At 42.9% G+C, this 22642-nt stretch overlaps 1 protein-coding gene and 1 pseudogene across 9 annotated transcripts in view; one reads left to right on the top strand and one right to left on the bottom strand.

Annotated features, from left to right (window-relative positions):
* The window catches only part of LOC106585767 (ras GTPase-activating protein 1), a 48506-nt gene extending 34080 nt beyond the window's left edge, over positions 1–14426 (top strand). For 3 of the 9 annotated variants that reach the window (XM_014172363.2, XM_014172362.2, XM_045706668.1), the window contains 17 exons: positions 1900–2056; positions 2355–2442; positions 2536–2616; positions 2996–3153; positions 3360–3436; positions 4403–4575; positions 5350–5509; positions 5725–5867; positions 6597–6712; positions 6927–7031; positions 7414–7497; positions 7696–7763; positions 7861–7949; positions 8273–8350; positions 8476–8610; positions 11731–11810; positions 13642–14424. In XM_014172363.2, the coding sequence (XP_014027838.2) occupies positions 1900–2056; positions 2355–2442; positions 2536–2616; positions 2996–3153; positions 3360–3436; positions 4403–4575; positions 5350–5509; positions 5725–5867; positions 6597–6712; positions 6927–7031; positions 7414–7497; positions 7696–7763; positions 7861–7949; positions 8273–8350; positions 8476–8610; positions 11731–11810; positions 13642–13690 (1841 nt within the window). In that variant the 3' untranslated portion in view covers positions 13691–14424. Of the gene's footprint in view, positions 1–1899; positions 2057–2354; positions 2443–2535; positions 2617–2995; positions 3154–3359; positions 3437–4402; positions 4576–5349; positions 5510–5724; positions 5868–6596; positions 6713–6926; positions 7032–7413; positions 7498–7695; positions 7764–7860; positions 7950–8272; positions 8351–8475; positions 8611–11730; positions 12625–13641 lie in introns of those variants that run through there. The other 6 variants (XM_014172364.2, XM_014172365.2, XM_014172358.2 and 3 more) reach the window with 5 other exon arrangements.
* A 2639-nt stretch (positions 14427–17065) lies between these two features.
* Positions 17066–21871, bottom strand: LOC106585750 (cyclin-H-like; annotated as a pseudogene).
* Positions 21872–22642: the final 771 nt, after the last annotated feature.

Below are 22642 nucleotides of genomic sequence, written 5' to 3'. Positions count from 1 at the left end.
AATTGCCGTACCAGGCAGTGATGCAACCAGTCAGGATGCTGTGCCTTTAAACAGCTTGCAAAATTCCAGACAATTATGTCATGGCTTTAGAAGCTTCTGATAGGCTAATTGACATTATTTGAGTCAATTGGGGGTGTACCTGTGGATGTATTTCAAGGCCTACCTTCAAACTCGGTGCCTCTTTGCTTGACATGGTGGACAAATCTAAAGAAATCAGCAAAGACCTCAGAAAAAGAATTGTAGACCTCCACAAGTCTGGTTCATAATTGATAGCAATTTCCAAACGCCTGAAGATGACCACGTTCATCTGTGCGTACTATTGTTTGTAAGTATAAACATCATGGGACCACGCAGCCGTCATACCGCTCAAGAAGGAGACGCGTTCTGTCTCCTCGAGATGGACGTACTTTGGTGCGAAAAGTGCAAATCAATCCCAGAACAGCAGCAAAGGACCTTGTGAAGATGCTGGAGGAAACGGGTACAAATGCATTTATATCCACAGTAAAACGAGTCCTATATTGACATAACCTGAAAGGCCGCTCAGCAAGGAAGAAGCCACTGCTCCAAAACCGCCATAAAAAAGCCAGACTACATTTTGCAACTGCACATAGGGACAAGATTGTACTTTTTGGAGAAATGTCCACTGGTCTGATGAAACAAAAATAGAACTGTTTGGCCATAATGACCATCGTTATGTTTGTAGGAAAAAGGGGGAGGCTTGCAAGCCGAAGAACACCGTCCCAACCATGGAGCACGGGGGTGGCAGCAGCATGTTGTGGGGGTGTTTAAATGCTGGAGGGACCGGTGCACTTCACAAAATAGATGGCATCATGAGGAAGAACGATTGTGGATATATTGAAGCAACATCTCAAGACATCAGTCAAGAAGTTAAAGCTTTGTCCATTTGGAAAACCCATTTGTGACCATGACCCCAAGCATACTTCCAAAGTTGTGGCAAAATGCCTTAAGGACAACAAAGTCAAGGTATTGGAGTGGCCATCACAAAGCTCTGACCTCAATCCTATAGAAAATGTGTGGGCAGAACTGAAAAGGCGTGTGTGAGCAAGGAGGACTACAAACCTGACTCAGTTACATCAGCTCTGTCAGAAGGAATGGGCCAAAATTCACCCAACTTATTGTGGGAAGCTTGTGGAAGGCTACCTGAAAAGTTTGACCCAAGTAAACAATGTAAAGGAAATGCTAACAAATACTAATTGAGTGTATGTAAACTTCTGACCCACTGGGAATGTGATGGAAGCTGAAATTAATAATTCTCAACTATTATTCTGACATTTCACATTCTTAAAATAAAGTGGTGATCCTAACTGCCCTAAGACAGGGCATTTTTACTAGAATTAAATGTCAGAAATTGTGAAACTGAGTTTAAATGTATTTGGCTAAGTTGTATGCGAACTTCCGACGTAAGTCGCCTTGTATGAGCCTTTGCTTGCGCGAGCCGGAACGGCTCATAGAACAGGAGTCTATCGCAGGGCCTTACCCCCATCTATCTCCTTTATGCTGAGTGCCAAGCAGAGATTCATCAGGTCCCGTTTTTTTGGTATGACTCGGCTCACAACCTTCCAATCTCAGGGCAGACACTCTAACCGCAAGGCCACTGAGTTGGTAACAAAGGTACCAATATGTTTTTACTCTTAGTTGATTTTTCCACAGAGAATGGAATCTCAAATGTCTGTAAATGTAATGTAGACCTTAGCCTGTTTCCCTTACTCTTACTTCTCCTCCATATTTAAAAGGAAAGGACTAGTGTGTTAAATATGGTGTAAACTCCCTCATAAACTTGAGGGAGTGAAGAAGTGCAGGCAGATGAGAGAGAATTGATAATTTGGAAATTGACCTGACGTCTTCTCCTATCCTCCCTAACCCTCTCACCACCTCCAGGCAAAGGTAAGCGGTGGAAGAACCTCTACTTCATCCTGGAGGGGAACGACGCCCAGCTCATCTACTTTGAGAGTGAGAAGAGAGCCACCAAACCCAAAGGTCTGATTGACCTGAGTGTATGCTCCGTGTACGGTGTGCACGACAGTCTGTTTGGCAGGTGAGACACTCCGCGTAGATCTACGAATCATTGCAAAATAACATAATAGCTACTTTACGGAGGGAAATTGTACTTACTACAACTGATATGTGTTTGTCTCAGCTAGCTATCTTAAGATGAATGTGTTAATTGTAATTCACTCTGGATTTGAGCAAAATGTCAAATGTATTTTTTTTATTTTTGTTGCCATGTTGTGCTGAGGTTTGTACTTAGTTCTCCGCAGTCTGAGTTTGATCAATTGGATACGTTCGATTGGGTACATACTTGTTCAGTAATACCTGGCTGTTCCTGTTTGCAGACCAAACTGTTTCCAAGTTGTGGTCCAGCACTTTAGTGAGGAACAGTACATATTCTACTTCGCTGGCGAGACTCCTGAACAGGCACAGGTTTGTACCGATCCCTCTTTGTTTGTCTGTGTCTGGATGTTCTGTCCCAATCACACCTTTCTTTAGTCTAACAGTGTTCTTCCCTCTCTGTAGGACTGGATGAAATGTCTGCACACGTTCTGCAGTAACCTTAGGAAACCCACCCAGCCCACTCCCAACAAGAGGCTCCGACAGGTACAAACACTGGCAATACCAGTCAAATGCTGTTTGCATTGTGCATTTCGGAAAATGCATTTGCCACAAATGTATGCATAGTAAATCAAATTCCTAACAAATTTGTTTGATATGGCAATACAGTATTGAATCTTGAAATGCAAGTTGGGCCTCAACTCCCCAAAGAACAAACCCTATGCATCACTCATCTCTTTTAAAAGAAAGATTGTTTACCAATATGTTCATTTGATATTATGCCATTATCCAAAGTGGCATGTATGTGACCCAATGTGAGATTCAAACCCGCTGCTGTGGTGTTCCATGCACCTTACTCCAGCCAGCTGAGGCATCAGAAACCCTGTGTGTGTGTGTGTGTGTGTGTGTGTGTGTGTCCCATCAGGTGAGCAGCCTGGTCCTGTATGTGGAGGAGGCCCACAAGCTGCCTGTGAAGCACTTCACCAATCCCTACTGCAACATCTACCTGAACAATGTGCAGGTGGCCAAGACCCACCCCCGAGAGGGCCAGAACCCCGTCTTCACAGAAGAGTTCATCTTTGAGTCAGTCCCAGTTACAACTCCATTCAATGGCAATTTAGTGTGAAATGGAAATTTTGTATTTGGCTTCCATATACTATAACTTATATCTTAACTCCTCACTGCACTTAGTAATATGTCTATAATATTGCATTGATACAATGATTAGCTGTCATGTTTGGGTTCCTTACATTGACAGACTTTTTTTTTTTAATTATTATTCCCCACAGTGACTTGTCGAGTGAAATCAACAGGTTTGAAATCAGCCTGAGCAACAAGACAAAGAAGAGCAAAGAAAGTGACATCTGTGAGTCGCCGTTCTACTTGGACTAGCCATCTCAAACCCTCTCCTTTTATAATCCCATTCCATATCGATATGAGAAATGACTTGCGGCAGTGTGTTAGTGCCTCTGTTCCACTCAATCAAATCAAATCCAATGTATTTATATAGCCCTTCGTACATCAGCTGATATCTCAAAGTGCTGTACAGAAACCCAGCCTAAAACCCCAAACAGCAAGCAAAGCATGTGAAAGAAGCACGGTGGCTAGGAAAAACTCCCTAGGGAAAAACTCCCTAGGGAAAAACTCCCTAGGGAAAAACTCCCTAGAAAGGCCAAAAACCTAGGAAGAAACCTAGAGAGGAACCAGGCTATGAGGGGTGGCCAGTCCTCTTCTGGCTGTGCAGGGTGGATATTATAACAGAACATGGTCAAGATGTTAAAATGTTCATAAATGACCAGCATGGTCAAATAATAATAATCATAGTAGTTGTCGAGGGTGCAACAAGCACGTCCGGTGAACAGGTCAGGGTTCCATAGCCGCAGGCAGAACAGTTGAAACTGGAGCAGCAGCACGGCCAGGTGGACTGGGGACAGCAAGGAGTCATCATACCAGGTAGTCCTGAGGCATGGTCCTAGGGCTCAGGTCCTCCGAGAGAAAGGCAGAAAGAGAGAATTAGAGAGAGCATATTTAAATTCACACAGGACACCGGATAAGACAAGAGAAATACTCCAGATGTAACAGACTGACCCTAGCCCCCCGACACATAAACTACTGCAGCGTAAATACTGGAGGCTGAGACAGGAGGGATCAGAAGACACTGTGGCCCCATCCGATGATACCCCCGGACAGGGCCAAACAGGCAGGATATAACCCCACCCACTTTGCCAAAGCACAGCCCCCACACCACTAGAGGGAGAAGAGAGCCACCAAACCCAAAGGTCTGATTGACCTGAGTGTACTCAATCTCCATCTCTCTCTCCCTCTGCCTCAGTGTTCATGCGTTGCCAGCTGAGCCGCCTACAGAAGGGCCAGATGATAGACGAGTGGTTCCCTCTGAGCTCCCACGTGCCTCTGAAGGGCATCGAGCCAGGCTCTCTGAGGGTTCGAGCCCGCTACTCCATGGAGAAGATCATGCCTGAGGAGGAGTACAGCGAGTTCAAAGAGGTCAGACATACCCTACTAATGAAGATAATGAATGAATTCATCAATGTAGGATTAACATTAGTCAAATCAAAGTTTATTGGTCGTGTACACAGTTTTGCAGATGCTATCGCAGGTGCAGCAAAAGGCTTGTTTCCAGCTCCAACAAAGGTATAATGACCAGCACACACTCATTGAGACACCAAAACAAGGATCAGTAGTTAGTTAAGTAATACACACTCAGTGAGACATCCAAAACAAGGATTAGCAGTGACCTGGTTACACAACCATGCACCTTAGAGGCTGCTGCCTTATCTACATAGACTTGGATTCACTGGCCACTTTAGTAACTGGCCACTTTAGTAACAGAACACTAGTCCCTATAATAATGTTTACATACGGCTTTACTCATCTCATATGTACTGTATTTTATTCTACTTTATTTTAGTCAATGCCATTCCGATATTGCTCGAGCTAATATTTATATATTTATTAATTCCATTTTTTTACTTATAGATTTGTGTGTATTGTTGTGAATTCTTAGATAATACTGCACTGTTGGAGCTAGAAACACCAGCATTTCACTACACCTGAAATAAAATCTGCTAAATATGTCTATGTGACCAATACAATTTGATTTAATACACATACTCAGTGAGACATCCAAAACAAGGATCAGCAGTTAGTTACATAGTGTATTGTGATGTGCAGAGTACGTGTCCTGGAAAAAGATAAATGGAAAATAATCGCCCACTCGCGTCACTGACCCCAGTCTGTCCGTCTGTCCGTGTCCCTCAGCTGATCCTGCTGAAGGAGTTCCATGTGATCTATGCTCTGGCCCATGTGTGTGGGCAGGACCGCACCCTGCTGGCCAGCATCCTGCTGCGCATCTTCAGACACGAGAAGACAGAGGCCCCCTTACTCAGGACACTCAACGACCGAGAGATCAACATGGAGGGTATTGAGATGAATATAAACATATTCTATTGTTCTAGCGACATCATGCTATTTTAGTGACATAGAATTTCCCTTTGGCTGGGTCTTTATCATCCTGAAGTATCTCCATTTGTAGATGCTTGGAGGCAGATTGTGTTAGTGTGATTTCAACATGAAAGCTATGACACATACACACCGTTGGCTGACGAGAAGTCCCCTCTCTCTGACGTTTCCCAGACGAGGCGACGACCCTGTTCCGAGCGACCACTCTGGCCAGCACGCTGATGGAGCAGTACATGAAGGCCACGGCCACACCCTTCGTCCACCATGCCCTCAAAGATACCATCCTCAAGATCATGGAGAGCAAGCAGTCCTGCGAGGTAAACGCACACTTTCTATTTATGCAGAAAGGCTTTTCATACTTGTTTTTGTTTAGCCCAAGCTCTACCTACTGTATCTGTTTGGGCTTGTGAAGTAGTTTCGGCAACATCTGTAAAGTTACGTTGGTCACAACTCTTTCAGCTGAGAAGTGTGTGGGCTCCAACCCAGCTATTTATTCATGTTCTCTCCTGAGTGGAATGGAGCACTTGGCATTTGTAACATCATATTAGTACTTTGGCTACCCAGAAGACAAAACGGTAACTCATGACACAGATTCAACTTTGGTTCCTGCTTGGCATTCCCCAGTCTCCGTTGTGATCCTGCAGGACTCTGAATCTCTCTTCTGGGACAGAGGGCATTACACACACTGTGACATTGAACATTGATATTGTACAGTTGCTTTCAACATCAAATCCTACTCTAGTAATAGAAGAGGTCTCACGTAACACCTTCCTAATATTGAGTTGCACCCCCTTTTGCATCAGAACAGCCTCAAACCCTCTGAATGGCACACATACACAATCCATGTCTCAAGGCTTGAAAATCATTTTTTAACCGGTCTCCTCCCCTTCATTTACACTGATTTGAAGTGGATTTAACAAGTGACGTCAGTAAGGGTTCATAGCTTTCACCTGGTGAGTCTGTCATAGAAAGAACAGGTGTTCATAATGTTTTCTACACTCGATGTATGTCTATGATGAAACATCTCTTTCCCCCCCTCCCTCTAGCTGAACCCCTCTAAACTGGAGAAGAATGAGGATGTGCATCTGAACCTGGCCCACCTCCTCCTCATCCTGTCTGAGCTGGTGGAGAAGATCTTCATGGCTGCTGAGATCCTGCCCCCGTAAGCACACACACCACTCCACGGTGCATATACCAACAAACTAACACGGGAACCATCCACATGTGATATTAGGGTTGGGTGATATACGAACTTTAGTCATATCGTCGATCGTGACTCGTTTATTTGGACTAACAAAAAGACGAATCAATCCCAGTTGATCATTTGACTAGAATTAAAACATTTCACTGTGTCTGTACTGTTCTGCTTTGTCAAGTGTAAATAGGCTTTCGTCTGTTATCGACGATGACGTCCCCATCGACGATGGCTGTCAATCATTGTCGACACCCGATGACATCGTTCATCGACCCAACCCTAATAAGTAAGGATGTGTATATTCGACCAGCAGAACACAAACTTAAGTTTAGGGGTCGAAATCACTTATGGTTAGGTTTTGGAATGGGAGTCAGAATAAGGTTGGGTATAGTTTGAGGTTAGGGAAAAGTAACATTGGGTTAGAGTACCGCCACCCACCGCCATTAATTTTCTGCCAGTAAAATATACACTGCCAATAAGCAACCATTTCCATAGTTTGAACCTTATATCATGACGTTCTTCTGTTGTACAATCACTCTATTATGTCATCGGACAAACCAGCAAATTAACTGAACACATGACAGTAGATCCATAGGGTAGTTTGACGTATATACAGTATATATGTCATATTCCAGTACTCACACTTTCTCTCTCATTGACCCTTCCAGAACTCTAAGATATATCTATGGGTGTCTACAGAAGTCAGTGCAGCAGAAATGGCCCAACACCACTATGAGAACCCGGGTGGTCAGGTAACTAACTATAAACACCATAAATCTACTTTGCTGTCTGCAAGCCTCATGTATAGGCATCGCATATAATTGGAATGGTGAAGCCCTTGGTCAAGGGGGAGCTATATTTGGGAACATTTAACTGTAAGTTCTACATGTGATGAATACAATTTTGATTTGAAGTTCTGATCTAACTGATTTCTTGTTTGGCTATTCTAGTGGCTTTGTGTTCCTGAGACTGATCTGTCCTGCCATCCTCAACCCAAGAATGTTCAACATCATCACTGGTGAGCTTAACCCTTCGATGTATTGCAGTATGAACAGTATGATGTCCATACATTACTTTATATCCGTGTGTGTTCAATTGTTTTTTGTTTTGTGTAGACCCTCCCTCTGCAACAGCGGGACGTACCCTCACTCTGGTTGCCAAGTCTGTCCAGAACCTGGCTAACCTGGTGGAGTTTGGTGCTAAGGTAAGACCTCCTTAAAGCTCCTACGCTTTTCAGTGTGGGGACTTTTCTATCCCTGTGTCATCTAAGCACAGGCAAACCAAAGTAATCCTTCACAGCTTTGTGCTGTACCTGGTTCAGGGAACAGTAGTTATTATATTGGGAGAGTTTATTTTGCGTGGCTCGGTGCCCCTGGGGGCTGGAGTTTGTACATTTCAGACCATTCCATTGGGCTCAAGTGAAATCTCCACCTACCCAGGACATGGGGCCATGCAAAACAGACTCACCCATTCATAACTCTACCATCTGTATGTCAGAAAGTAATAGTGTTCCTCTTTTCAATCCAGGAGCCCTACATGGAGGGAGTGAACCCCTTCATCAAAAACAACAAACATAGGATGATCATGTTTCTGGATGAGTTGGGTGTAGGTTACCTGTTTTCATTTCCTTTAGACATTGTTGGAACTCTTACGTACTTGTAGACGTCATAGCAATTCTTTCCCAATGTCTAGGGACGACATTAATGTGTGTGCATTTGTGTCCTTTCTAGAATGTCCCTGACCTCCCTGAAGCTACAGAGCACTTTAGGACAGACCTGTCCCGTGACCTTGCTGCCCTGCATGAGATCTGTGTCTCACACTCAGACGACCTCCGCACCCTGAGCAATGAGAGGGGAGCACAGCAGGTGTGTTAAGTTTTAATGTCACATGCACTAGTACAGTGAAATGCCTTTCTTGCAAGCTGAAAACCCAACAAAACAGTAATCATTATCAATGTAGCACTAAAAATAACAGGGTAGAATAAAAACACGAGAAATAGAAATAAGAACACGAGAAAGGAAGAAGCTATATACAGGGTCAGTTCCAATACCATATTTACAATGTGCAGGGATATTGGAGTGATAGAGGTAGATATGTACACTATCTATACAAAAGTATGTGGACACCCCTTCAACTTAGTGGATTTGGCTATTTCAACCACACCCATTTCTGACAGGTGTATAAAATCGAGCACACAGCCTTGCAATCTCTATAGACATTGGCGGTAGAATGGCTTACTTACAAGCTCAGTGACTTTCAACGTGGCTTACTTACAAGCTCAGTGACTTTCAACGTGGCACCACCATAGAATGCCGCCTTTCCAACAAGTCAGTTAGCCCAACTGTAAGTGCTGTGGTTGGCAAGTGAAGACGTTTAGGAGCAACAACTTTTCAGCTGCGAAGTGGTAGGCCACACATGCTCACAGAACGGGACCACCGAGTGCTGAAGTGCATAGCGCATAAAAATTGTCTGTTCTCGGTTGCAACACTCACTCCCGAGTTCCAAACTGCCTTTGGAAGCAACGTCAGCACAAGAACTGTTCGTCGGGAGCTTCGTGAAATGGGTTTCCATGGCCAAGCAGCTGCACACAAGCCTAGATCACCATGCGCAATGCCAAGCTTCAGCTGGAGTGGGGTAAAGTTTGCTGCCATTGGACTCTGGAGCAGTGGAAATGTGTTCTCCGGCATGATGAATCACACTTCACCATCTGGCAGTCCAACGGACTAATCTGGGTTTGGCAAATGCCAGGAGCACGCTACCTGCCCGGTATGCGTAGTGCCAACTGTAAAGTTTGGTGGAGGTGGTCTGGTGCTGTTTTTCATGGTTCGGGCTAGGCCCCTTAGTTCCAGTGAAGGGAAATCTTAACGCAACAGCATACAATGACATTCTAGACGATTCTATGCATCTAACAGACCCATCTTAACAAACCAAAATGGTTTGTTGAGATGGGTGTGGAAGAACATGACTGGCCTGTACAGAGCCCTGACCTCATTCCCATCAAACACCTTTGGGATGAATTGGAACACCGACTGAGACGGGCCTAATCGCCCAACATCACTGCCCAACCTCACTAATGCTCTTGTGGCTGAGTGGAATCAAGTCACAACATCTAGTGGAAAGCCTTCCCAGAAGAGTTCAGGCTGTAATACGAGCAAAGTGGGGGCCAACACCATATTAATGCCCATGATTTTCGAATGATATTTTCAACAGGTGTGCACATACTTTTGATCATGTAGTGTGTGTGTCGTGCATTTAACCAGTGATCGAAAGGCTAGAACGGCTTTTTGAATGTTAAAGGGACAATCTGTTTCACCCATTTTGGGATTTCTGAATTAAATAGATTCTTGACATTTTTTGTAAAAAAAATTCTCAGCTTTTATTTAACCAGGTAGGCCAGTTGAGAACAAGTTCTCATTTACAACTGCAACCTGGCCAAGATAAAGCAAAGCAGTGTGACACCAACAACACAGTTCCACATGGAATAAATGTACAGTCAATAACACAATAGAAAGTCTATACAGTGTGTGCAAATGGCGTAAGGAGGTAAGGCAATAAATATGCCGTAGTAGCGAAGTAATTACAATTTAGCAGATTAACACTGGAGTGATAGATGGGCAGATGATGTGTAAGTAGAAATACTGGTGTGCAAAAAAAGTAAATAAAACAATATGGGGTAGGTAGTTGGATGGGCTATTTACGGATGGGCTATTTACAGATGGGCTGTGTACAGCTGCAGCGATCGGTAAGCTGCACAGATAGCTGATGCTTAAAGTTAGTGAGGGAGATATGTCTCCAACTTCAGTGATTTTTTTTTTGTTGATTTTTTTTGTTTTTGTTTTTTTGGCAATTCGTTCTAGTCATTGGCAGCAGAGAACTGGAAGGAAAGGTTGCCAAAGGTGGTGTTGGCTTTGGGGGATGACCAGTGAGATATACCTGCTGGAGCGCGTGCTACTGGTGGGTGTTAGGGTAACCAGTGAGCTGAGATGAGGCGGAGCTTTACCTAGCAAAGACTAATAGATGGCCTGGAGTCAGTTGGTCTGGCGACGAATATGTAGCGAGGGCAGCCGACGAGAGCATACAGGGCACAGTGGTGGGTAGTATATGGGGCTTTGGTGACAAAACGGATGGCACTGTGATAGACTGCATCCAGTTTTCTGAGTAGAGTGGAGGCTATTTTGTAAATGACATTGCCAAAGTCGAGGATCGGTAGGATAGTCAGTTTTATGAGGGCATGTTTGGCAGTGTGAGTGAAGGAGGCGTTGTTGCGAAATAGGAAGCCGATTTCCTTTTGGATTGGAGCTGCTTAATACGAGTCGAAGGAGAGTTTAGTCTAGCCAGACACCTAGGTGGTAGTTCACATATTCTAAGTCAGAACCGTCCAGAGTAGTGATGCTCGTCGGGTGGGTGGGTGCAGGCAGCGATCGGTTGAAGAGCATGCATTTAGTTTTACTTGCATTTAAGAGCAGTTGGAGGCCATGGAAGTGGTGTTGTATGGCATTGAAGCTCGTTTGGAGATTTGTTAAGTGTCCAAAGAAGGGCCAGATGTATACAAAATGGTGTCGTCTGCATAGAGGTGGATCAAGGAATCACCCTCAGCAAGAGCGACATCGTTGTAACTTACACATTCCTCATGAGCTTAATTCAACTGTCATACCCCATCAGAACCCAAAACATTTAAGCTTGTTTCTCTCCAATGTGTGTAAACAAAGCAAATGTAAACAAACACTATATAGCCTCAAATCAACATTAGTTTTAACCATGTTATCATGGATGGTCAGTCCTTGCATCCGTAGCTATGTCTATGAATTTTAGTAGTTACATTTCTCTAGGCTGTCCCTCTGCTTTTTAGCAAAACAGGGGCAGGGTGTACACTTTTGTTACAACTGCTGATTTCCCCTTTTAATATGACAATCAGTACCAGAAACATGCCAAGTTGTCATGATTGTAAACCATGGCTCTGTCTCGTTTGTTTTCTCTCTTTGTAGCACGTGCTGAAAAAGCTGCTGGCCATCACTGAGCTCCTTCAGCAGAAACAAGATCACTATGCCATGTCCAACAGCAACAGGTAGTACAGCACGCCTCTCTCTCTTGCTCTCTCCCTTTGTCTCCCTGCACAGAGACGCACAGGGGACCTGACCCAGCATGCTCCAATCATTACCATGGCATCTCCCATCTCCTCCTTCGACAGTCCCACCCACCACATTGCCCATGCCAGGAGAGCTATGCAATGAAAGCAGCAGAAAACCGAACCAACGCAGTACCTAAACAAAAAAAACTCAACTTGCACCAGACTGCTGTATGTGCAGGAAATGTTTTTTTTTCTTCTGAAAACAGTGTTCATGATTCTGTGACTTGGGTACATGTATGTGTATCATTCCCCTTTATCAAGAGGGTCAAAGATTTGATTTCAAAGTAAAGCTTCACATGCCCAAGACATGTTTTTCCACACAGCACAGGTTGCCAAAGTATATCTATCTCCCTGCTCAATATGAGGAAAGTCAACTGACATGAAGAAGCTACAGTCAACCCTGTAATGCTTGTGACAATGTCCACAAAGTGCTGAAACTAGCGTTTCTATTTGTCTCCAGTATTTTGGGGTTCTTTCTCTGTATTTTTCTCTGGAGATTCTTGCAGAAATTGTTTATTTTATCTATAAAAAAATTCTTGCTGGAATCATGAGTATATAGTTGAGAAACTTTTGTTTTTTTTCCTTCCTTGTATCACATTTTGATTGTTTGGTTCACTCTTCCTTAACTTCTCAATGCCAGACAAGATGCAGAATAAATAAAAATAAAGTTAAATGTTTACAGCAGTACATCTTTGAATAGTACAGATTGTATCAGACATGCATGCACTTATTAAAGTTGTTTTGTAAAGTAGATAATGGAGTCGTTCTTCCCCAGGTAATTAGTGATTGTTAAAGTGCCTTCAGGACTGTCTGCTCTGTGTTATGGCCTAGAAAGCCAGGTTTGAGATTTAAGAGCAGCCTTGTATCATAACTTTTCAAAAATGTGTATTGAAGTATGGCAAATGAATGTTGGAAAGTTCACTGTGCTCAGAGCCTAGTGATGTTATGCCCATGGAATATACACATTTTTACTACATAAGAGTCATTAAAAACACATTTGCATTTCAAAGTTGACACCCAATAAAACATGTATCTTACAGAAGACAAGACATTTGAAAAAGTATTATGTATGGCCTCAAAGATAATACAATATCTAAATCCTCTCTCGTTGTTGAGTCTTGCACACATTGGGTAGACCTGTGAGACTATTGGCCAGTATTGCTGACAGTCCTTCAGTGACAGGGGATTGGGTGAAAAAACAATGTTTGCGTCATCCAGATCTTCATCAGTCCACTCCTATAAAACAGAGCTATTTAATGACCTGAAAATCATGAAGCACTGGTAGCAAAAATGTGTTGAAGTGGTTTTGACTCACCTCTTCTGTCATCTGGGGCTCTTTCACTACATGATCATCCTCGTTTCCTGTAAAAGAGCTTTGAAAATGTATATTTGTACTTTTTCTGATGTTAGTGCACAATCGGGTGGTATATGTAGTATTGTTGACCTGTGTAGGCTTTAACTGACTGGACTAAAGCAAGGTAAATCATGGAGATCGGTCTGCTGGAACATCTTTTAGTACACCACATTAGTTTTTAAGAACCTCAATGTTTGCACCTCATGATCATCCCTTCAAGTCATGCACCCCCCCCCCCCCTGTTGTCTAGTGTACCATCTGTGTCATGACAGCTCCATGGTAAACACCGTGTGAAGTGGCCGTCCAGAGTTCATAGCAGGATGGATGTGGAAGGGGTTATGGTGGCATGGTCAATAAATGGCATTAAGATGTAACTGATGTACAGTCCTCAACAGTGTGCACTTTGTCTTGCAGGACTGAGTGCACCATCATGGCATTGGCTGCCACCATCCAGGTAATGTGATTTTTACCAATGGGACGAGGTCAGTCAACCATGTACTGGCATGGAGCGCTGGACCGAAAAGCTAGGTGGTTTTGTATTGAACATGTAGCTTTCTGGACATTATGATCCATTATGGCCGACTGAGTCCTGCAATGGGAAAATGACTGACTGGATCTGGGAATCTCTTGCCAGTCCCAAGCCCTTGAACAGACACTGGTGAAATAATGAGTAACTCCTTACCCAATGCTAACCTGAACTATATTCAAGCTTAAGGGCCAAATCGAACAAGAGGACACTTTGAAGACTGTTTGCCTACATGGAAGAGTTATATAGCTTACAGACATTCACAGAGAACTATAACCTGGACCATCTCCTGTATGTTGACTGGCTTGGCCTTTGTCCTGAATTTGGGCTGACTTGAACCCTTGAGGTCCCTACACATTTAGCCTCCTTGTCAACAGTGGAACCTTCCCGGAGGACCTTGGGTCAGAGGCTAGCCAAAGCACCGTAGCGATAACAACGACCTTCAGGGAAATCTAATGTAGCACCGACCCAAGAAAGCCTTAACTCCCTTTCTACACACCACTACTTCACTTGATTTTACAAACCAACCTCTTCCTATCTCCACAATGGCCGCTTACAGTCCACACTGGCATATATGCACGTACACACAGTACCAGTCAAAAGTTTGGACACCTACTCATTCAAGGGTTTTCTTTGTTTTTACTATTTTCTACATTGTAGAATAGTGAAGACATCTAAACTAACACATGGAATCGTGTAGTAACCAAAAAAGTGTTAAATATTTTCAAAGTAGCCACATGTCTTGATGACAGCTTTGCGCACCTTTGGCATTCTCTCAACCAACTACAACTGGAATGCTTTTCCAACAATCTTGAAGGAGTTCCCACATATGCTGAGCACTTGTTGGCTGCTTTTCCTGTTGTCCAACTCAACCCAAATCATCTCAATTGGAGGCAAGGTCATCTGATGCAGCACTCCATCACTCTCCTTGGTCAAATAGCCCTTACACAGCCTGGAGGTATGTTGGGTCATTGTCATGTTGAAAAACAAATTAAGTGCAAACCAGATGGGATGGCGTATCGCTGCGGAATGCTGTGGTAGCCATGCTGGTTAATTATGCCTTGAATTCTAAATAAATCACTGACAGTGTCACCAGCAAAGCACCCCCACACCACTTCCTCCATGCTTCACGGTGGGAACCACACATGCGGAGATCATCCGTTCACCTACTCTGCGTCTCACAAAGACACGGCGGTTGGAACCAAAAATCTCAAATTTGGACTCATCCGACCGAAGGACAGATTTCCCCCGTCTAATGTCCATTGCTCATGTTTCTTGGCCCAAGCAAGTCTCTTCTTATTGGTGTCCTTTAGTAGGGGTTTCTTTGCAGCAATGAAGGCCTGATTTATGCAGTCTCCTGCACAGTTCATGTTGAGATGTGTTTCTGTTACTTGAACTCTGTGAAGCATTTATTTGGGCTGCAATCTGAGGTGCAGTTAACTCTAATGAACTTGACGGTTTTTGCGACTGCAATTGAAGAAACTTTCAGTTCTTGACATTTTCCAGATTGACTGACCATGTCATAAAGTAATGGACTGTCGTTTCTCTGCTTATTTGAGATGTTCTTGCCATAATTTGGATTTAGCCCTTTTTGGTAAAAGACCGTCTTCTGTATACCACCTCTACCTTGTCACAACACAACTGATTGGCTCAAACGCATTAAGAAGGAAAGAAATTCCTTAAATTAACTTTTTACAAGGCACACCTGTTAATTGAAATGCATGCCAGGTGACTACCTCATGAAGCTGGTTGAGAGAATGCCAAGAGTGTGCAAAGCTGTCAAGGCAAATGGTGGCTACTTGGAAGAATAACAAATATATTTGGATTTCTTGAACACTTTTTTGGTTACTACATGATTCCATAAGTGTTATTTCATAGTTTTAATGTCTTCACTATTATTCTACATTGTAGAAAACAGTAAAAATAAAGAAAAACCCTGGAATGAGTAGGTGTGTCCAAACTTTTGACTGGTACTGTATGTGTGTGTGTGTGTGTGTGTATGTATATATGTACATATACACATCACTGAAGCTACTAGCTATATATTTTATAAGCTGTTTTACCTGTTGATAGGATACACTTAGGCTTATATGACAAAACCAGTGTTTGTGTATGACTGCTAAATTGAGTTGTACTATAGGTTCATATTTGTATCATAGCTTAACAGTTTGTAGGACCTATTTGTAACCTGTGAATGTGTAACCCTATGGAAACTAACCTGATGTCTGGGCCTGAGAAACTAAAGGAACTGAGAAATCTTCCCGTTTAAGCCTAGGCTCATCAACAGAAGCTTTCATATAATTGTAACTTCAATGTAACCCTCACTAACCCACCTTTCTAGGTGATACACTTACCAAGATCATACAGATAACTTCTGTGCAGGCCAAGCCCAGATTCACCACTCAGTCATTTGGATGAGAACTGGTTGATTTTGTACAACCATCGTCTGCTTTTCCAAACAGCTCAGTCAGAGCCTTGGAGCCGATGACCTGTAGTTTCTCAGTTTAGATGCACTGAAGATTACACAGACCTCACCCAAGTGTTCATAGACTAGACTATCGATATGGGTGACACAACTCCTCTCTTCAAAATGTACAAATGTAACTGTTCTGCTTCCTCTTCATTTCATATAGCGGATGTGTTCATTTTAGATTTTTCTACCTGATAGAACTGTGAATCTTTTGCATCTTAGATACACTTGTTTGACCTGGCTAAATAAAACTGTTAGTATGTTTGGCAAAAGGTATTGCTTCATTTGTGCAAGACTATTTACTCTGAAGTGGTCTTTAACAGAATATCCTCTCCTTACCTGACAGCCATTCCTATCACACAAAATGAACATGTTACTCAAGTCAGCTGATCATGTCTACCTCCCCAGTTGTGTGGTAGTGCACCCATGTAAGTATACACTCTTTTTGCGCAACGCAACAATTGCATGTGTTTATAACCGACAGTAATTCATTCATTCATTAACTCAATACACTGAGTATACCAAACATGAGGAACACCTTCCTAATATTGAGTTGCACCCCCTTTTGCCCTCAGAACAGCCTCAATCGTCAGGTCATGGACTCTACAAGGTGTCGAAAGCGTTCCATAGGGATGCTGGCCCATGTTGGCTACAATACTTCCCACATTTGGCTGGATGTCCTTTGGTTGGTTGGTCAAATCAAACTTTATTTGTCATATGCGCCGAATACAACAAGTGTAGACCTTACCATGAAATGCTTACTTACAAGCCCTTAACCAACAGTGCAGTTCAAGAAGAGTTAAGAAAATATTTACCAAACTAGGGTAAAAAAGAAATAAATAAACTATTTAAAAAAAAAAAAAAAAGCTTAATTTTGTAAGCATTCACCTCCTCTTGTTTCAGAAATTCATGCTTTTTCATGAGTTTTTATCCCTGTGTAAAAAGAAAATGATTGTCCGTGAAACAACACCATGAATAGCATTTGTAGAATTTTGATTTGCAGTCACAACTTTGATCAAGCTTTCAACCTTGTGGTTGGAATTGGAATCATCGCGTCGTACATCTTTGAGAGTCTCTTTGTCCTCCTTCAGTCTCATACATTCTGTCAGATAGCTATAACAAAGTGAAAAACAAAACTAGTTTGAAACTTAATAGATTACTGCATTGAATGAAAACGTGAGAATACTACCCTTCTTTACAATAGACTATGAAAGTATGTTAGTTGACACTTGCAGTTCTCGAGGCCATGTTAGCTAGGGCCTCATTCCATTTCAGCCCTTATCCCCTGAAGCGGGGCCATGCTCTTGTCTAGAACAGAGCCCTGGTGCTGGCCTACCTCTCCATACTGAGGCTGGCCTGCGACGCACTGTTCAGGATGGCCGTCGGCGATCTCAGACGGGGGAAACAGCAGGCCAGTGTCCGTCAGGGTGGCCCGAGTCAGGAAGTCATCAGCACTCTTCCTCAGAGACTCTGGGTTCTCCAGAAGAGGGTATCTTGTCTGAGGTAAAGGTCACCAATAGACAGGGCTGTTATCTGAAGCCTAACCTGCTTGGTTTTCTATTCATACAGATTTAACACACCTACAAGTCTGCAAAATGGGTCTTTAAATCTCAGCAGCACACTTCATTAGGTTATGTTCATCTGCTGTATCTCTACTGAGCTTCAATGACCTGGCAAGTATCTTCATTTCCATCCACCCACCTTGAGGTCTATGAGCAGGCCCTCCATCAGTCTGTAAAGGGTGTGTACCACCAGGTGGAAGTTGAGCTGCTGAATGAGAAAGAGCACATACTCCAAGATCTGCTCCAGAGCCCTCTCCTGTCCGGCCGCACTCTCTTGCACAAGATCCCCCACAAACTGGGTGCTGGACACGTTAGCCTGAAAGAGAGAAGAAAAAGAGGTAAGCCAGGGAAGAGGTGGGATGAAAAGAGTGGGAAGTTAGCAAAACAATAGAGCAGAGGAAGGAAAAGTTGTGAAGAGAGAATGAGAAGGAGAGAGACATGGAGGTTATGTACAGTTAGTTCAGAAATCAAGTGTATCTGTAGCTACCTGAATAGGAGTAATCAGAGGAACCTATATACTGTATTTCGTAATATACGAATATAGGAATACTAGTCAAAATCAAGCCCTTGACTACCTACATGATTGTTCTGGGGTGGTATTCCATTAGTGAGTTGTTCAGGTAAAATCTCCGGAAATACATGATGGCTGTACCCTGTTGATGATTGCAATGTTAATCTCTTACATAAAACTGGTTAGGTCGGATTTACTGTGTACCCTAATGTTGGTTAACTGAGAACTAAAGTCTCACATAATTGGTCAGCTGCTCAATTAAGTTCTGGGTCCATACAAGTTAAGAGAAGAGATGGAGCTCCACCCTCTTTCTTGCAGATACTGACACCAAACATGACATGTTCAAGGTAAGTTACCTAGCAAGCTAGCAAACTCTTTAGCCATCTACAATAGCATGGGACAGTACGTTGCCTGTTAAATTGAAAATGTTATTAGATAGTTCAATGAAGCATACTGGCCTGGGTCTCCCAAAAGCATCGTAGCACTAAAATAATCATAATTCACCGAGGTAAAGACAGATTCAAGTAGGATATTCGCACTTTCAAACCACTTGAGCCACAGACTCCAAATAAGTGTCATGATGTTAGAAAAATTGCGCACAACATCGCACATGTCTTATTTTCACGATTTGGACATTAATTCGCTTTCCAAAGCTAATAAACATGTGGACATATGAGCAGCATTTTGTATTCCTCGTTGAATTATGGAGCGTAATCGAAGTACAAACTTTTTAAAATTCAAATTTCAATAGCTCCTTGGTCATGTGACCTACTGACTTCAAATAAGGTTCAGCATGTCCACTGAGTGGGCCTACACATTGCGCATCCTTTAGTTTGTCCATTTTCATCTCCCAAGATTTTACATGAATCTTTCAAAATGTATAATTTCAATACCTCCTTGGTCATGTGACCTACTGACCTTAAACAAGGTTCAGAATGTCCAATGACTACCCTTCTATATTGCACACCCTTTAGTTTGTCCATTTTCATCTCACAATATTTTACATGAATTTTTCAAAATGTATAATTTCAATAGCTCCTTGGTCATATGACCTAGTGACTTCAAACAACATTTTTTACATTTTTTTTTTTACATTTTAGTCATTTAGCAGACGCTCTTATCCAGAGCGACTTACAAATTGGTGCATTCACCTATAATATCCAGTGGAACAGCCACTTTACAATAGTGCATCTAAATCTTTTAAGGGGGGGGTTAGAAGGATTACTTTATCCTATCCCAGGTATTCCTTGAAGAGGTGGGGTTTCAGGTGTCTCCGGAAGGTGGTGATTGACTCCGCTGTCCTGGCGTCGTGAGGGAGCTTGTTCCACCATTGGGGTGCCAGAGCAGCGAACAGTTTTGACTGGGCTGCGCGGGAACTGTGCTTCCTCAGAGGTAGGGAGGCGAGCAGGCCAGAGGTGGATGAACGGAGTGCCCTTGTTTGGGTGTAGGGCCTGATCAGAGCCTGAAGGTACGGAGGTGCCGTTCCCCTCACAGCTCCGTAGGCAAGCACCATGGTCTTGTAGCGGATGCGAGCTTCGACTGGAAGCCAGTGGAGAGAGCGGAGGAGCGGGGTGACGTGAGAGAACTTGGGGAGGTTGAACACCAGACGGGCTGCGGCGTTCTGGATGAGTTGTAGGGGTTTAATGGCACAGGCAGGGAGCCCAGCCAACAGCGAGTTGCAGTAATCCAGACGGGAGATGACAAGTGCCTGGATTAGGACCTGCGCCGCTTCCTGTGTGAGGCAGGGTCGTACTCTGCGAATGTTGTAGAGCATGAACCTACAGGATCGGGTCACCGCCTTGATGTTGGTGGAGAACGACAGGGTGTTGTCCAGGGTCACGCCAAGGCTCTTAGCACTCTGGGAGGAGGACACAAGGGAGTTGTCAACCGTGATGGCGAGATCATGGAACGGGCAGTCCTTCCCCGGGAGGAAGAGCAGCTCCGTCTTGCCGAGGTTCAGCTTGAGGTGGTGATCCGTCATCCACACTGATATGTCTGCCAGACATGCAGAGATGCGATTCGCCACCTGGTTGTCAGAAGGGGGAAAGGAGAAGATTAATTGTGTGTCATCTGCATAGCAATGATATGAGAGACCATGTGAGGATATGACAGAGCCAAGTGACTTGGTGTATAGCGAGAATAGGAGTGGGCCAAGAACAGAGCCCTGGGGGACACCAGTGGTGAGAGCACGTGGTGCGGAGACAGATTCTCGCCACGCCACCTGGTAGGAGCGACCTGTCAGGTAGGACGCAATCCAAGCGTGCGCGGTGCCGGAGATGCCCAGCTCGGAGAGGGTGGAGAGGAGGATCTGATGGTTCACGGTATCAAAGGCAGCAGATAGGTCTAGAAGGATGAGAGCAGAGGAGAGAGAGTTAGCTTTAGCAGTGCGGAGAGCCTCCGTGACACAGAGAAGAGCAGTCTCAGTTGAATGCCCAGTCTTGAAACCTGACTGATAAACAAGGTTCAGAATGTCCACTGAGTGGGCCTAAACATTGCACACCCTTTAGTTTGTCAATTTTCATCTCAAAAGATTTTACATTAATTTTCAAAATGTCAATAGTTCCTTGATCATGTGACCTACTGACTTCAAACAAGGTTCAGAATGTCCACTGACTACCCTTCTATATTGCACACTCTTGTTTGTGTACTGTAAAATCACGTGGTGTAACGTACATTTTTAATCGTTTTAAATTTCAATAGCTCCTTGGTCTTGTCAATTACACACCTAAGAAGCGTGCAGTGGATATAACCTCTAGTCGTGTATATTCTATATTGTTGTACATTAATATTAGTTTGACAATTAGGGGCTCAGTCCAGTGTTGTGTTTAACCTTTTCTTTAAAATGTATCTATAATAATTGGTAGTTCTAAGTAATTTTTTCCACAGTATTTAACAGCGGTACACAATAGGAGAGAGACAGATAATATCTCCTTTCGTCGTTAATATCAACCATAAAGGAAAAGGGCAAAGTACGAGAGTCATGCTATTAATTGTCCAAAGCAGGGATGGAGAGTGAGGTAGGCTGCAGTGGGTTTGCTGGTCAGTACATATACTGAACATGTAACCACAGTAATGGTGGTCAGTAAATCAATTAATAAAAATGTTAGATTGACAAATTAAACAGAAATTGTAGACCTTTAATCTTTTCCAACATGTCAACAGACACTTAACTTCAAATAAGTATGAAACATTTCAGTGTTAACTTTCTCTTTATCCCTGGTTGATAGCATACATTTTCAACAACAAAGACTGCACTTCCAGTTTGTGTTCTTTACTCTGTTGAACTCTTTTGTCTTCATTCCTAGGCACAGCACATGGAACCACCGTTGGCATGCAAAACATTCAATCTAAAACAAAACTAAGCGTAACACGTTATAAATAATATCAATGCAGTTTGACGAATTAGCCATCCATTGTGTTACATCATAAATTGTCTTACATGCCGTCACTGTTGTCAAAAGATTATAAACATGTTAAATAAAGTTACTAACCCAGTCAGTCTTTGGCCCACATCCAGGTTCTTTATCAGTGGCACACATGAAGCAGTTGTTGGCTTTGTTGAACTCTGAAATCATAGGCATGAACTGAACATATGGCTGTCCCACACAACTACATAAAAATAAAGAATTTACTTTGAATTAAATGTCATTACATAGCAGACATTTTTAGTATATCCTCAGCCATTTCTTTTCGCAGTTGCTCCATGTGGTTTTGAAGGTTCCATATCAATTTGGGAGGGGATGTTGGGGAAGTTCTGTGCAACTTCCTTGGCCATCTACACCAAAAAATGAAATAGAGTTTTTTACCTAATTGTCACATAACAGCTAACCACCATTCATTATTGAAAATATAACTATCAAACCTGCATTACAAAGACCCTGCAGCTGAAAGTGTCCTGCTGCATGGTGTGAGTTATTTCCCCTCCTTTCCACTTTATGTCCACCCAGTTGTCTTTTCCATGGCAGGATCTTCTCATTTTGAAGTATTCTCTTTTTTATGTAAACATAATGGAATTCTGATTAGTTATAGGCAAATGAATACACAAGCCAAATTTGTATGCTCTTTTCCTTATCACTATAATCTAGTAGTAATTTCGTAGTAGAAGTAATTTCCTTTATGCCCCATTCTACACACAGCCTAAACTATAGGCACTGAATCATTTACATTAAAAGTAGCATATAGGATCCAACCCGATCACAGAGTGAAAGAATTTAGAGCATTTGTCGACTTTAAGAAAATAATATTAAGTGACACTTTCATCAGTACATGCTTAAAGAAAGTCATATCACAAAGATCACAGATGACAGTGCCCACCAAATCTTTTATATTTATTTTTATTTCACCTT

This window comes from Salmo salar, chromosome ssa24 (assembly GCF_905237065.1).
Source record: "Salmo salar chromosome ssa24, Ssal_v3.1, whole genome shotgun sequence".
NCBI lineage: Eukaryota > Metazoa > Chordata > Actinopteri > Salmoniformes > Salmonidae > Salmo > Salmo salar.
Note: the sequence above shows the minus strand (reverse complement) of the source record. Positions and strands in the feature narration are given on the sequence as shown.